The sequence below is a fragment of the Oryx dammah genome, unplaced genomic scaffold, assembly GCF_014754425.2.
Source record: "Oryx dammah isolate SB20612 unplaced genomic scaffold, SCBI_Odam_1.1 HiC_scaffold_1, whole genome shotgun sequence".
Lineage (NCBI taxonomy): Eukaryota > Metazoa > Chordata > Mammalia > Artiodactyla > Bovidae > Oryx > Oryx dammah.
Genome location: NW_024070185.1, coordinates 93,749,750 through 93,767,278, shown reverse-complemented (window position 1 = coordinate 93,767,278; position 17,529 = coordinate 93,749,750). Strand labels below are relative to the sequence as shown.

General features: G+C 38.1%; 1 protein-coding gene across 2 annotated transcripts in view; it reads right to left on the bottom strand.

Annotated features, from left to right (window-relative positions):
- Window positions 1–17,529, bottom strand: part of TMEM38B (transmembrane protein 38B) — a 65,511-nt gene that overhangs the window by 22,852 nt on the left and 25,130 nt on the right. For both annotated transcript variants that reach the window (XM_040241145.1, XM_040241153.1), the window contains exons 3-4: window positions 2,239–2,423; window positions 1,137–1,224 (exon numbers count right to left, since the gene is read on the bottom strand). In XM_040241145.1, coding sequence (XP_040097079.1) covers window positions 1,137–1,224; window positions 2,239–2,423 — 273 coding nt within the window. The remainder of the gene's footprint in view (window positions 1–1,136; window positions 1,225–2,238; window positions 2,424–17,529) is intronic.

Genomic DNA, 17,529 nt, shown 5'->3' with positions numbered 1-17,529 from the left:
ACAGTGAGAGCTGAAGTCAAAGCAAACTGGGTGTGGTGGAGACACGTATCTTAGAGAGTCTCAGGAGCCAGTTGGGCGGACACGACAAGGTTTTAAACACAGGAGAATCACAACTTGATTTCAGTTTTATAGCCTTGAGAAATGTTTCACAGAAGAAATTTCAAGGCATATACTCAAAATGAGAAAAATGTCCCCTTTCACTAATGTCTTATTTATAATTTATTTACGTATTTATCAATCAAAGCTTCCTTTGTTCCATTTCTAAACTACCTCATTCAAGCTTTAAGGGATACATTCTAAGTTAAACATCCTGAAATCTACTGGTTCATTCAAACACATACTTCATCATTCATACTACTTCTCAACCCTCATTTTTAATCCATTCTAATGAGTTTATTTTACATTAAGTCTTCCTCACCTTGCTTATTATGGCCACTAAAGCCTAAGTCTTTCCTTACTGAATTGTGCAAATGGTAACTATATTTCTTTATTTCATTTTCAGTTGCATCAGGAATACATTTGTGACTTATTTGATTGGGTCAATGTCTGTAGAGAAATCTAACAATTAGATTCTCCTAAATGGGTGCAAAAGGTAGTTTGAATTGTACAAGCACAGAATGGGTTATTTCCTCTTTTTCTTATTTTTTGTATGTAGTTACTCAACTCTCATTTTTAAACTAACAGAGCTTTATGATAATGTATTGACTATTCACATAAGTTTGACATTTTACTACCAGAACTATGAATAATTTGGAATCTGAGTGATGATGTAGCCATTAATGAAAATGCCAAAAGCCTGCCATTGATTCCAGAGAAGTCTACTCCTGTCCTCAGTTCATAAATACACTCTCTTCCCACAATTCTATAACAATTCAAGAGCTTTTGCTTGGTTTTATTTTCTAAGAGGAGGAACCCACAGAAAAAGTAATCAATATTTACTTTTAAAGCTACATTTAAGACAGTAGACTTTCTGGAAAAAAAAAAAAAAGGTTTCCTGGTTTTCTCCCCATTATCATTTTATTTATCTTTCTGTTTGTTTGTTTCATTCATGTTTAGAATTCAAAATGTTTTAAAAATAAATTTGGTAAAATCTAAAGATAAAAGACCACGTCTCAGTATAGTCTATGCAAACTCACTAGGACATCTTCAGCCATTCCTCAGCTTCTGGTTTCCAACATCCTTTTACCAGCTGCTCAAAATTCGTGATAATGCTACCACCTGCACCTAAAAAGACCAAGACAAGACAGGAATGTATTAGTTGTTCAGTCATGGCAGACTCTTTGTGAGCCCATGGACTACAGCCCACTAGTTTCCTCTGTCAGTGGACTTCTCCAGGAAAGGATACTGGAGTGCGTAGCCATTCCCTTTTCCAGGGGATCTTCCCAAGCCAGGAATTCAACCCAGGTCTCCTGCACTGCAGGCTGATACTTTACCATCTGAGCCACCAAAACAAGAATACTTAACCAAATATTCTTGAGAAAATATATGAAATGAAGCCATAATTCTCTCCTGACTTAAAATTCCAAGCTCTAATTCTTAGGAGGAAGAAAACTGTTGCTTTCTACATTTACGGTACTCAGACAACTGCAGTTCTTTCATGGCAGCTGTTTATTGTACTACAATTAAGGTTAAAACTAGGGTCTCAGACAGAGATGTAACTTGAGGTTTGTTTCTGACCTGAAAAAATAAACTCCTCTGCTTTATCATTTCCTTCTCTGATTTTAGTTTTAGGTGCATAACTGTAACAACAGATTGAAAATTTAATTTCAACTTACAAAAGAACAATAAAGGTAGGTAATATAGAGTGAACATAAACCCATAATCAATCACATATACTATTTCAGATTATTCAAGATGGAAAAACAATCCAGAAAAAACAAAGAGCAAAATTTCTTTAATTAGATAAACCACACAATTTCTTATGTAAATTTGTTTTATTTATGATGACATCTACACCTTAATTAACTATGAATCTCTCTGGTTACAGCTATTAATCAAACCAATAATAAATATTGTATATTTTAAGACAATCAGCTGTAAAATAATGGCTGATGACTACTACTAGTTAAGAGTGCCAGTTTTGGATTAAATTAACCAGTCAACAGAAACAATGCTTTCATCTTCCAAAGAAGTCTTGTTATTAAAGTATGTGGCCCCCATTAATGTAACTAAAGAACTATTCAGTATTTGTAGCATACCAATAACAGAATATTTATGAACACATGTTGTAAATATTACCTCGGGCCCATCCAATAGCTATCATGACTATCCAGCCATTTTTGTAATAGCTATTAGCATGTGTGACTCCACCTACTATTTTCCAAGTTCTGGTCACTTCCTTCATTCCCGCAGCCAACAGTTGAACAGGTAGGAATGAGTATCCCTGGGAAATTAGGTCATATGGGCAAAAAAATGCAATATACCTGAAATTAAAATTTAAATATTTTAATATGACTGTAATCAGAACAAAAAATCTAGTGTATCAGCAATAACAATCTGATAAAACACAACAAATGGAATTATCCAAATAAACATGGAATTTGACTGCAAGAAGACCACAGATAATCTGAATTAAGTCAGTTTTTTTTTTTTTTTTTGGCTGCTCCATGAGGCATGTGGGATCTTAGTTCCCCAACCAGGGAACAATCCATGCTCCCTGCAGGAAAGCACAGATTGTTAACCACTGGATTGCCAGACAAGTTCCAAAGTGCATTTTTAAATCACATGAAGCACATTTAAAAAATCTGCCAAAAGTCATAATGAAAGAGGAATATAAATTTTGTACTTCTGAGTACTCTATATATGCAGTAAGTTCCTAACCTGTGTCTGTACTACTCTAGAAGCTAAGTACTGAATGCATCAACAATATAAAGCAAGTGTATAACCACCCTTATGGCAGAAAGCAAAGCAGAACTAAAGAGCCTCTTGATGAAAGTGAAAGAGGAGAGTGAACAAGTTGGCTTAAAGCTCAACATTCAGAAAACTAAGATCATGACATCTGGTCCCATCACTTCATGGGAAATAGATGGGGAAACAAGGGAAACAGTGAGAGGCTTTATTTTTATGGGCTCCAAAATCACTGCAGATGGTGATTGCAGCCATGAAATTAAAAGACGCTTACTCCTTGGAAGAAAACTTATGACCAACCTAGATAGCATATTCAAAACCAGAGACATTACTTTGCCAACAAAGGTCTGTCTAGTCAAGGCTATGGTTTTTCCTGTGGTCATGTATGGATGTGAGAGTTGGACTGTGAAGAAAGCTGAGCGCCGAAGAATTGATGCTTTTAAACTGTGGTGTTGGAGAAGACTCTTGAGAGTCCCTTGGACTGCAAGGAGATCCAACCAGTCCATTCTGAGGGAGATCAGCCCTGGGTGTTCTTTGGAAGGAATGATGCTAAAGCTGAAACTCCAGAACTTTGGCCACCTCATACGAAGAGTTGACTCATTGGAAAAGACTCTGATGCTGGGAGGGATTGGGGGCAAGAGAAGAAAGGGGATGACAGAGGATGAGATGGCTGGATGGCATCACTGACTCAATGGACATGAGTTTGAGTAGACTCTGGGAGTTGGTGATGGACAGGGAGGCCTGGCATGCTGCAGTCCATGGGGTCTCCAAGAGTCAGACATGACTGAGCAACTGAACTTGAACTTGATAATCACTTCTGCTTTTGGGTTTCTCTAGATAGAAAGCGAAAGGTGCTCAGTTGTGTCTGACTCTTTGTGACCCCATGGACTATACAGTTCATGGAATCCTTCAGGCCAGAATACTGGAGTGGGCAGCCTATCCCTTCTCCGGGGGATCTTCCCAACCCAGGGTCGAACCCAGGTCTCCCACATGGCAGGTGGATTCTTTACCAGCTGAGCCACAAGGGAAGCCCTCTCTAGGTAGAGTATCTTTGGAATTAGAAAAGAGCCTTTGGTAATTGAGCAAGGAGCAGCATTTCAACCCGACTTACATCTTTACCTGTGCCCCTTTGTGTATAAACTGCAACCTATTCAGAGAAAGGTCATAGCTCTCAACGAGACAGATTCATTCATGTTAAGGGAAAACACATTTTCATACAGTTAAAAGAATATGAAGCTTGTTCTTCAACTCAGTTGAGTAAGTTTAAGTTTCAACTAATTAAATTGTGATATTAGTTTAAAAATAATTCACTCCTCAGGTGAATTATTTTCTGCAGCTTCATTTGTTCTAAGCATCTGTTCAACAATTTAACAGTAGTACTGATAGGAAGACATAGCACTCCCCCACCCCCATATTCCTAATACTCTCTGGCACACAATTTTGTGCTTAAAGCAGAATATTTATCTTGAAGCAATGAGGGATATACTACTTAAAAGAAGTACTCTATCTTTTCTAAAAGACGCTGTTAATCTTACTGTAATTCATGGTTCATAAATCCAAATTCCCAATAGTATTCATGGAATATGAAACCTGTTCACCAAAACATTACTTCAGAGACCAAATGTAAGATGCAATGATTTGTCAGGCCTGAAGCACCCTCTCTTCTTCAACTCCACTTACCAATTCTTCCTTTTCTTTAAGATTTCACTCAAATACTACCATATACATTGACTTTGGGAGTTTTATTTAATAGTCTCAGTTCAGACTAAATTCTGATGGTTCCTATATTCAACATAGCTCTTCTATACCTTTTCTTTATAATAAATTATAACAGTCCTTAATGGCAGGAATCATTCATTGTGTTACCCCCTCACCTAAAACTCAGCATAATAAAAAGTAGCCCTGAATTAAATCATTTATTAACAGCTAATAAATTAGTAGGAGGCAAAACACAAAATATATCAAAGAACCATCTGATTATTAAAGAGCTTTAAAGAAAAAAAATAAATTACCTAAGAATAGTTTAAAGCTTTTTGAAAATGACTGGTATGATATAAAAACTTTACATGTTTATATATTTTGAAAGCCTCTCTTTAAATTTTCTCTTTAAAGGTAGAACAAATTTCCAGGAAGAAGGTTAGGTGCCAGGAAAAGAAAAGAGTTACACTTAAGCAATTTTTTAAAGTATATTTTTAAATAAAATAAAAATAATGTATGCTCAAAATACTCAAACAAAAACATAACAAATAAAAATAATACAAATGACCCCATTTTCATTCTCCACACAGAAACTATCTTCAACAAGAGTTAAAAGACTAAACTACAAGAGCAATCTTGACATTTTTTCCCCCTAACTAGGGATCAAACCCATGCCCCCGGCAGTGAAAGCACTGAATCTTAACCACTGAACCACCAAGGAAGTCTCAATCTTGGAGTTTTTATATCCAGCTATGTGACGTTTTCCACAGTTTATTTTGATCCACATAGTCAAAGGCTTTGGCATAGTCAATAAAGCAGAAATAGATGTTTTTCTGGAACTCTCTTGCTTTTTCCATGATCCAGCGGATGTTGGCAATTTGATCCCTGGTTCCTCTAACTTTTCTAAAATTAGCTTGAACATCTGGAAGTTCACGGTTCACGTGTTGATGAAGTTTGGCTTGGAGACCACCTGACCTGTCTCTTCAGAAACCTGTATGCAGGTCAGGAAGCAACAGTTAGAACTGGACATGGAACAACAGACTGGTTCCAAATAGGAAAAGGAGTATGTCAAGGCTGTATATTGTCACCCTGCTTATTTAACTTCTATGCAGAGTACATCATGAGAAACGCTGGGCTGGAAGAAACAGAAGCTGGAATCAAGATTGCCAGGAGAAATATCAATAACCTCCAATATCCAGATGACACCACCCTTATGGCAGAAAGTAAAGAGAAACTAAAAAGCCTCTTGATGAAAGTGAAAGAGGAGAGTGAAAAAGTTGGCTTAAAGCTCAACATTCAGAAAACGAAGATGATGGCATCTGGTTCCATCACTTCATGGGAAATAGATGGGGAAACAGTGGAAATAGTATCAGACTTTATTTTGGGGGGCTCCAAATCACTGCAGATGGTGACTGCAGCCATGAAATTAAAAGACGCTTAGTCCTTGGAAGAAAACTTATGACCAACCTAGATAGCATATTGAAAAGCAGAGATACTACTTTGCCAACAAAGGTCTGTCTAGTCAAGGCTATGGTTTTTCCAGTGGTCATGTATGGATGTGAGAGTTGGACTGTGAAGAAAGCTGAGCGCCAAAGAATTGATGCTTTTGAACTGTGGTGTTGGAGAAGACTCTTGAGAGTCCCTTGGACTGCAAGGAGATTCAACCAGTCCATTCTGAGGGAGATCAGCCCTGGGTGTTCTTTGGAAGGAATGATGCTAAGGCTGAAACTCCAGTACTTTGGCCACCTCATGTGAAGAGTTGACTCATTGGAAAAGACTCTGATGCTGGGAGGGATTGGGGGCAGGAGGAGAAGGGGACGACAGAGGATGAGATGTCTGGACAGCACCACTGACTCAATGGATGTGAGTCTGAATGAACTCCAGGAGTTGGTGATGGACAGGGAGGCCTGGCATGCTGCGATTTATGGGGTCGCAAAGAGTTGGACACGACTGAGCGACTGAACTGAACTGAACTGATGGTTGACTTACTGGAAAAGACCCTGATGCTGGGAGGGATTGGGGGCAGGAGGAGAAGGGGATGACAGAGGATGAGATGGCTGGATGGCATCACCGACTTGATGCACATGAGTTTGGGTAGACTCCGGGAGCTGGTGATGGACAGGGAGGCCTGGCGTGCTGCGATTCATGGGGTCGCAAGAGTCAGACACGACTGAGCGATTGAACTGAACTGATGTGACATTTTGGCATATGGTCTAAAAATCTGTAATTACTGCTATTTCTAATAAATAAGTCTTTATTGTATTTCAGATATTTCTAAAGTATACCTATAACACACTAATATTTGAAACAAAAATAGTTTTCATTTCAAGTGTTAAATAGCCACAGGGCAAAAGAATTGTTTATTGCTCTCCATATACTTACAAGTAAGCAAATCAGACCAGTGGCTCCCTAAACGGCCATTCCCGCTCTATAACATGTTAGCTTTTTAAAATTCCGTTGATGACTCACTCAACCAACACTCATTAAGGAATCATCATGTTCTTCCTTCTGTAAATATTATAATTTCACCTTTAATTAAAATTGTCACATCTAAGGAACTTTTAACTTTAAAGCACTTAAGAAAACATATCAGAAAAGAAGGACTGCAACATAACATGAAATGGAACAAGAAGGCAATTTATTTCTCATATATTTTTAAGTCACTTAGATTAACAGAGAGGAAAAAAAAGACAAGGAATAGTGCTAAATAACAAAAGTTAGTCTAAAATAGGATACAAACAGGATGCAAGGGCACTGACAAATGAAAGTTGAAACAGTTAAAATAGGAAGATGAAATGAGAATTTAGGTTAATACCAAGAGTTGAACTTCCATGGTGAATCACTGAGAACTCTGCCTTCATTCCCCCTTAATTCCCCTCCTCTGACTACCAAAAACAGGGTAACTTAACCAAGTCAAAAGAGCAATAAGTCCATATTAGAGCAATAGGAGCCTATTAGTCTAATAAGATAGCTTTTCTCTTGCTCTCATTACTCTAACAAATTAATAACTTTACATATATTCTCTGAAAAACACTATTACAGATGACAGACTTATATAACTATACTTTTTGTTGTATTTTTCCTCATAAAAATGCGGTATCGGTTATGTAAATGTGCAAGATATAATAACTGATACTTAGAAGTTAAAGGAAAATAAACTGGGGCATAAAAATCAATACATAGACGAATTATAAAATATTTACTTCCTCCCAGAAACAGTTTTCAAAAGGAAAAATCCTATGAAAGGCTACACTGTCTTCCAAACGACACTGAACACACCATGACACACCAAGTTACTGTTTCCCTTTGCCAGCAGATGGTGCTAATTTCCAGATGTGAGCACTAAGAGCTATTATACTAAAGATGACCTTCCCAATAAGTGTATTCACATACTCCCTTAGTTTAGCTTGCTAGAGATAAAAGTATATCACAAACATTTCAATCTCTCAAATTAAAATCAGTCTATACCCCAACCAGTAACGCTGAAGAAATTGAAGTTGAACGGTTTTATGAAGACCTACAAGACCTTTTAGAACTAACACCCAAAAAAGATGTCCTTTTCATTATAGGGGACTGGAATGCAAAAGTAGGAAGTCAAGAAACACCTGGAGTAACAGGCAAATTTGGCCTTGGAATGTGGAATGAACCAGGGCAAAGACTAATAGAGTTTTGCCAAGAAAATGCACTGGTCATAGCAAACACCCTCTTCCAGCAACACAAGAGAAGACTCTACACATGGACATCACCAGATGGTCAACACCGAAATCAGATTGATTATATTCTTTGCAGCCAAAGATGGAGAAGCTCTATACAGTCAGCAAAAACAAGACCGGGAGCTGACTGTGGCTCAGATCATGAGCTCCTTATTGCCAAATTCAGACTTAAATTGAAGAAAGTAGGGAAAACCGCTAGACCATTCAGGTATGACCTAAATCAAATCCCTTATGATTATACAGTGGAAGTGAGAAATAGATTTAAGGGACTAGATCTGATAGATAGAGTGCCTGATGAACTATGGAATGAGGTTCATGACACTATACTGGAGAGAGGGATCAAGACGATCCCCATGGAAAAGAAATGCAAAAAAGGAAAACGGCTGTCTGGGGAGGCCTTACAAATAGCTGTAAAAAGAAGAGAGGCGAAAATAAATAAATAAATAAATAAAAATAAAAAAAAAAGAGAGGCGAAAAGCAAAGGAGAAAAGGAAAGATATAAGCATCTGAATGCAGAGTTCCAAAGAATAGCAAGAAGAGATAAGAAAGCCTTCTTCAGCGATCACTGCAAAGAAATAGAGGAAAAGAACAGAATGGGAAAGACTAGAGATCTCATCAAGAAAATTAGAGACATCAAGGGAACATTTCATGCAAAGATGGGCTCGATAAAGGACAGAAATGGTCTGGACCTAACAGAAGCAGAAGATATTAAGAAGAGATGGCAAGAATACACAGAAGAACTATACAAAAAGATCTACATGACCCAGATAATCATGATGATGTGATCACTCATCTACAGCCAGTCATCTTGGAATGTGAAGTCAAGTGGGCCTTAGAAAGCATCACTATGAACAAAGCTAGTGGAGGTGATGGAATTCCAGTGGAGCTGTTTCAAATCCTGAAAGATGATGCTGTGACAGTGCTGCACTCAATATGCCAGCAATATGCCAGAAAACTCAGCAGTGGCCACAGGACTGGAAAAGGTCCGTTTTCATTTCAATCCCAAAGAAAGGCAATGCCAAAGAATGCTCAAACTACCACACAATTGCACTCATCTCACATGCTAGTAAAGTAATGCTCAAAATTCTCCAAGCCAGACTTCAGCAATATGTGAACCGTGAACTCTCTGATGTTCAAGTGGGTTTTAGAAAAAGCAGAGGAACCAGAGATCAAATTGCCAACATCCACTGGATCATGGAAAAAGCAAGAGAGTTCCAAAAAAACATCTATTTCTGCTTTTTTGACTATGCCAAAGCCTTTGACTGTGTGGATCACAATAAACTGTGGAAAATTCTGAAAGAGATGGGACTACCAGACCACCTGACCTGCCTCTTGAGAAATGTGTATGGAGGTCAGGAAGCAACAGTTAGAACTGCATATGGAACAACAGACTGGTTCCAAATAGGAAAAGGAGTACGTCAAGGCGGTATATTGTCACCGTGCTTATTTAACTTATATGCAGAGTACATCATGAGAAACGCTGGGCTGGAAGAAACAGAAGCTGGAATCAAGATTGCCGGGAGAAATACCAATAACCTCAGATATGCAGATGACACCACCCTTATGGCAGAAAGTGAAGAGGAGCTAAAAAGCCTCTTGATGAAAGTGAAAGAGGAGAGTGAAAAAGTTGGTTTAAAGCTCAACATTCAGAAAACTAAGATCATGGCATCTGGTCCCATCACTTCACGGGAAATAGTTGGGGAAACAATAGAAACATTGTCAGACTTTATGTTTTTGGGCTCCAAAATCACTGCAGATGGTGACTGCAGCCATGAAATTAAAAGACGCTTACTCCTTGGAAGAAAACTTATGACCAACCTAGATAGCATATTCGAAAGCAGAGACATTACTTTGCCGACTAAGGTCCGTCTAGTCAAGGCTATGGTTTTTTCTGTGGTCATGTATGGATGTGAGAGTTGGACTGTGAAGAAGGCTGAGCACCGAAGAATTGATGCTTTTGAACTGTGGTGTTGGAGAAGACTCTTGAGAGTCCCTTGGACTGCAAGGAGATCCAACCAGTTCATTCTGAAGGAGATCAGCCCTGGGATTTCTTTGGAAGGAATGAATGATGCTGAAGCTGAAGCTCCAGTACTTTGGACACCTCATGCGAAGAGCTGACTCATTGGAAAAGACTCCGATCCTGGGAGAGATTGTGGGCAGGAGGAGAAGGGGACGACCCAGGATGAGATGGCTGGATGGCATCACCGACTCGATGGACGTGAGTCTGAGTGAACTCCGGGAGATGGTGATGGACAGGGAGGCCTGGCGTGCTGCGATTCATGGGGTCGCAAAGAGTCGGACACCACTGAGCGACTGTACTGAACTGAAGCAAAGATTAGAAACTTGTTCTCAACATTAAAACCTGAAAAAAGAAAACATTAAATACAATGTGTCTTTAAGCAAGCACCATTTTTTTTGTATTTAAGGGTCTGTGAACACAGAGACAATATATTTCCCAAATCCAAAACAAAAAGCTGTGCAAGTGCAGACTAAAGGACGAGGTAGCTTAGGTTTGAATCCTGGCTCCAGCTACTAGACACCTGTGACTCCTTGGGCAAGTTATTTAAGCCTTCTTGTCTCAGATCCCTTATCTACCAAATGAAAATAAAACGGAACTTGCCTCACTGGTTTCCTGTGAGGTTAAATGAGAGGACAAATGTAAAGCACTTAGAAAAGTGTCTGAAACAGTAAGTACTGCATCAGTGGCTGCTATTGTTGTTGTTTAGTAATACCCAACAAAACAACTAGAACCAATAAAAAAGGTCATCAGAAGAAGAATGAATATAGATATTAATATAATAGATCATACCGCAATGAGAAGGAATGTACCACAGCTACAAACAAGTAACAATGCTGAACGAAAAAATCCCTAGAGAACTATATAAATATAATACTCCACTTTAAAACAGGACAAAAAACAAATAAAACTAAAGAGATATGCTGTTTAGATATTCATATGTAAGATATACACATTTTTCTAAAAAGTAAGATAAACACAAACAAGGTAGAAATTATCTGTATGAAAAGTGCAGGGAGATGGGATTAGAGAAATATTGAGTATTTAAGTTATTGCTGCAGTTCGGTTCTTAGATTTAAGTGCAGTACAGTGGAGATGTAAATTAGCATCATCATTCGAGAAATGATTTGTCATTATCTAGTAGAGCTTAAAAATCACTTTCCCTGTAACTCAATAAATATATTCTTAAATTATACCAAGAGAAAAATCTCTTGGCATATCATGTGTATCATGTTCTTAGCAACATTGTAATAGAAAAAAAACTGGATACAATTATATGTCAACAAAGAAATGGATGAAATATGACCACAATTCATTCTGATAAGCTATACAGGAGAGAAAATTAGTAAATTATAACCATACACCATAAGGCTGAATCTCAGGAAGAAAGGCTGAACAAAAAAAGCAAGTCAATGAAAAATACATATATATGATTCCATTTATAAAACTGTCATGAAATACACTGTTTAGAAATATATATGCCGGAAGTACACAGAAAAGTAAAGAAATGATAGGTACAACATTTAAACTGTGGTGTTGGAGAAGACTCCTGAGAGTCCCTTGGACTGCAAGGAGATCCAACCAGTCCATTCTAAAGGAGATCAGTCCTGGGTATTCACTGGAAGGACTGATGCTAAAGCTGAAACTCCAGTACTTTGGCTACCTTATGGAAATAGTTTACTCATTGGAAAAGACTCTGATGCTGGGAGGGATTGGGGGCAGGAGAAGGGGATGACAGAGGATGAGATGGCTGGATGGCATCACCGACTCGATGGACATTGAGTCTGAGTGAACTCCGGGAGTTGGTGATGGACAGGGAGGCCTGGCGTGCTGCGATTCATGGGGTCGCAAAGAGTCAGACATGACTGAGCAACTGAACTGAACTGAACTGAAGGAAGAAAGGAGATGGGATTGGGCTGAGCATGCAAGGTCACACAAGGGACATCAAAACTAATGACAAGTAATCTGGGAAGATGGTGGCAGCAGTAGTCGCAGATTTAGATCTCTTCCAATCCCCACATAAAGACAGACAGGGCAACTAGAGAGCAAAGCCAAAATCCAATCCACAGCACTTACAACAGAACTATGTGACAAGGTATCCCTTCAAATCCCAAAGTGTAAACAGAGAGGCAAATCACCAGCACTCACAGACCTAAACTGCTTGACAGGAAGAAGAAAGTAAGCCACAACTAATGGACCTAAGAACAAAACAGCTTCAGAATAACTAATGGGTATCCACTAGAAAACACAGCAGGCCAACTTGGAAAACAACAGCTGAAACTGGAAGGATTCTGACATTTCCAATACTAGGTGAGACAAAGGGTCCATGATAAGAAGGTCCATAGGGGTTCGACCAACGTAGCCCCCATGAACTCTGAAAACTGATCCATCTAGGCTCCCTTCTAGAACAAGTCCCATAATGAGAATCAAAACTGAGCATGGACTTCCCTGGTGGCCTAGTGGTTAAGACTCTGAGCTTCCACTGCAGAGGCCTCAGGTTTGACACCTGGTCAGGGAAGTTAAACATGTCACGGGGTGTGGTTAAAAAAAAAAAAAAAAAAACAACTGAGCAGGACAGAACAACAAAAGCAGGGAAAGGTACAGACCAAACTGGGGCAGAGGAAAAGACTGGTGAAATCTCAGAAAGCAAGTTATGATTTTCTGAATACTATATAACAACCGATGCAGGAGCTCTATGAAGTCAGACAATCTTTCCTGAGTTTTACTTTATCTTAAAAGTTCAAGAAACTTGATTCCACATAAAAATGACCAACAGAAAATTATCAGGTCAAACCCTATATAAATTTATTATTATAAGAGAAACAAATTCCCTATAATGAAAGTACTCAGGTAAATGTGTTCACAAAACAGATCAAAACTGCAATCTATTTCAAAACAAGGTAAAGACATTAAGAAAGTGATACAACACATAAAAGAACAATGCACATCAAAAACAGAAAAACAGAGAACCAGAGATAAAATGCTCACGAAGAGTAAGAAAAAAGATTTAAAAAATTATTTCAGTAATGAAGACCAAACTAGAAGGAAAACAAAGAGAAATAAAATAATAGTGCCTTCTAAAAAAAGACTAGGTAAAAAAGAAAATTTTTTAAAAAGTTTAAAGACATAAAAAGGTTCACTGAAGAAAGGCAAAAAAGAGCCAATAGGAGTTCCTGGAGAAAATCAAAGCAAGAGAAGAGTACATATAATAAAAGTTTTCTCAATTTAAAACACACACACACACGTAGCTACTAAAAAGGACAGACCACATACCTAAAAATGAGCCCCAAATGACTTAGCACCCAGTAATGTTTAATTTAAATTATTAGACTTTCAGGCCAGAAAATAAAGCTTTGGAGCATTTAGAAAAGAAGAACATGTGACTTTTAAGAGAAAGAAAATTAAATGATCAGTTTTTCACAGAATGCTTCATAAACAAGAAAACTGAGTAACATATTTAAAATACTCAGACCTAGAAAGTATGATCCTATGATCCTATATCCAATAAAACTGACTTTCAAGTACAAAAAACACAAACTTATCAACACATGAGAATTTAGGGACTACTATTCCAGATGAATGAATTAGAGAAAAAACTTTCAGAAAACCAAAATTACCACAGACACAGACATAAGGACTGATAAAAAAAAAACATTAAATATACAGTTAGCTATAAAACAAAGACTGAAAAGGAATTTAGAGGGGAAGAATATAGTACACAGTAACTATTACTATGACAGTGTAGAATAGTTCATCTATTTTAAAAATAGGAAGACAATGAAAACAGTATATGCAAAAAAATATTTTCAGTAATCATATCACTGGTGGTATTCATATGATTACTCCAAAACTATTATGTATTGTGTGAATGATACAAAATAAATGGGCAGTGTTGAAATATCCTAATTCTATCATATCTTGTGCCCTTAAGAATCAAAATTTTTCATTTCAGTTCAGTTCAATGGCTCAGTGGTGTCTGACTCTTTGCGACCCCACAAAGTGCAGCATGCCAGGCCTCCCTGTCCATCACCAACTCCCGGAGTTCACTCAAACTCACGTCCATTGAGTCGGTGATGTCATCCAACATTTCATCCTCTGTCGTCCCCTTTTCCTCCCACCTTCCATCTTTCCCAGCATCAGGATCTTTTCAAATGAGTCAATTCTTCGCATCAGGTGGCCAAAGTATTTGAGTTTCAGCTTTAGTATCAGTCCTTCCAATGAATTTTCAGGACTGATCTCCTTTAGAATGGACTGCTGGATCTCCTTGCTGTCCAAGGGACTATTAAGATTCTTCTCCAACACCACAGTTCAAAAGCATCAATTCTTTGGCACTCAGCTTTCTTCACAGTCCATACATCCATACATGACTTACTGGAAAAACCATAGCTTTGACTAGACAGATGTTTGTTGACAAAGTAATATCTCTGGCTTTTTAATATGCTGTCTAGGTTGATCACAGCTTTTCTTCCAAGGAGCAAGCGTCTTTTAATTTCATGGCTGCAATCACCATCTGCAGTGATTTTGGAGCCCAAAAAAAATAAAGTCTCTTACTGTTTCCACTATTTCCCCATCTATTTGCCATGAAGTAATGGGACCAGATGCCATGATCTTAGTTTCTGAATGTTGAGCTTTAAGCCAACTTTTTCACTCTCCTTTTTCACTTTCTTCAAGAGGCTCCTTAGTTCCTCGTCACTTTCTGCCATAAGGGTGGTGTCATCTGCATATCTGAGGTTATTGGTATTTCTCCTGGCAATCTTGATTCCAGCTTGCGCTTCCTCCAGCCCAGTGTTTCTCATGATAGACTCTGCATGTAAGTTAATAAGTAGGGTGACAATACACAGCCTTGACGTACTCCTTTCTCCCTTTGGAACCAGTCTGTTGTTCCATGTCCAGTTCTAACTGTTGCTTCCTGACCTGCACACAGACTTCTCAAGAGGGAGGTCAGGTCATCTGGTATTCTCATCTCTTTCAAGAATTTTCCACAATTTGTGGTGATAGAAACAGTCAAAGGCTTTGGCACAGTCAATTAAGCAGAAATAGATGTTTTTCTAGAACTCTCTTGCTTTTTTGATGATCCAGCGAATGTTGGCAATTTGATCTCTGGTTTCTCTGTCTTTTCTAAAACCAGCTTGAACATCTGGAAGTTTACGGTTCAAGTACTGTTGAAGCTTGCCTTGGAGAATTTTGAGCATTGCTTTACTACCGTGTGAGATGAGTGCAATTGTGCGGTAGTTTGAGCATTCTTTGGCATTGCCTTTCTTAGGGACTGGAATGAAAACTGACCTTTTCCAGTCCTGTGGCCACTGCTGAGTTTTCCAAATTTGCTGGCATATTGAGTGCAGCACTTTCACAGCATCATCTTTCAGGATTTGAAATAGTTCCACTGGAATTCCATCACCTCCACTAGCTTTGTTCGTAGTGATGCTTTCAAAGGCCCGCTTGACTTCACATTCCAGGATGTCTGGATCTAGGTGAATGATCATACCATCGTGATTATCTGGGTTGTGAAGATCTTTTTTGTATAGTTCTTCTGTGTATTCTTGCCACCTCTTCTTCTTATCTTCTGCTTCTCTTAGGTCCAGACCATTTCTGTCCTTTTTGAGCCCATCTTTGCATGAAATGTTCCCTTGGTATATGTAATTTTCTTAAAGAGATCTCCAGTCTTTCCCATTCTATTGTTTTCCTCTATTTCTTTGCACTGATCACTGACGAAGGCTTTCTATCTCTCCTTGCTATTCTCTGGAACTCTGCATTCAGATGCTTATATCTTTCCTTTTCTCCTTTGTTTTTCACTTCTCCACTTCACAGCTATTTGTAAGGCCTCCTCAGACAGCCATTCTGCCTTTTTGCATTTCTTTTCTTGGGGATGGTCTTGATCCCTGTCTCCTGTACAATGTCACAAATCTCTGTCCATAGTTCGTTCATCAGGCACTGTATCAGATCTAATCTCTTGAATCTATTTGTCACTCTCATTGTATAATCGTAAGGGGTTCGATTTAGGTCATACCTGAATGGTCTAGTGGTTTTCCCTACTTTCTTCAATTTAAGTCTGAATTTGGCAATAAGGAGTTCAGGACCTGAGCCTCAGTCAGCTCCCAGTCTTGTGTTTGCTGACCGTACAGAGCTTCTCCATCTTTGACTGCAAAGAATATAATCAGTCTGATTCGGTGCTGACCATCTGGTGATGTCCATGTGTCGAGTCTTCTCTTCTGTTGTTGGAAGAGGGTATTTGCTATGACCGGTGCATTCTCTTGGCAAAACTCTATTAGCCTTTGCCCTGCTTCATTCTGTACTCTAAGGCCAAATCTGCCTGTTACTCCAGGTGTTTCTTGACTTTCTACTTCTGCATTCCACTCCCCTATAATGAACAAGACATCTTTTTTGTGTGTTAGTTCTAGAAGGTCTTATAGATCTTCATAGAATCGTTCAACTTCAGCTTCTTCAGCATTACTGGTCAGGGCATAGACTTGGATTACCATGATACTGAATTCTTAATTCAAAATTCTTAGAGTGGAAGAAAGAAGATACATATGTAACAGAGAAAAGTTACATAAATTCTATGATCCTGAATTTCAGTTAGAAATATCAATGAACTCATGAGTTATTTTATCTTTATTTTTCCTAGCTCTGTCCACTGAAAAGACCTAGAATACAAAAGTAGTTAAGAATAATGAACATGTCTAGTGTTCAGACTGTGACCTTGAAATACCTATTCTCCTATAAGGAACCAGAGTTTACTACAGAAATCAGTAATTCCAGAAGAAAGTACAAGATGACTCTTGTATTAATTAAGTAGCAAGGAAGCTAATCAAAGTCTTACAAGCCAATCTGAAGAAATTCCCATTGGTCAACAAAGGGTCAATTTGAGCTTTAATAATAGGAAAATTCCAATTTATTGAAACCCATAAAATACGCTTAATCCATGAGCTCATACTTACTTAAAATTATTTTTTTTAATTACAACAGCAACAACAAAAAAATACTGGTCACTTCTGAAGAACAGCAGGGGACCAATTCATAATCCTGAAAACTGTAAATAAAAAGGAAGAATCAAATATTTATCCTTCCTTTCCTTTATGAACTATATAACTTGGGTAACCAAATATGGATGATTTGTGGGAAGTATTTATTTATAATACTACTTCAATTAATATACAGAAGAAAAGATGGACTATTGCCATTTTGAAATTCTCAATTAGTTATCAGATGAAAGTCATTAAAAGAGTACTAACATCAATCAAAAAAAAAGCTAAT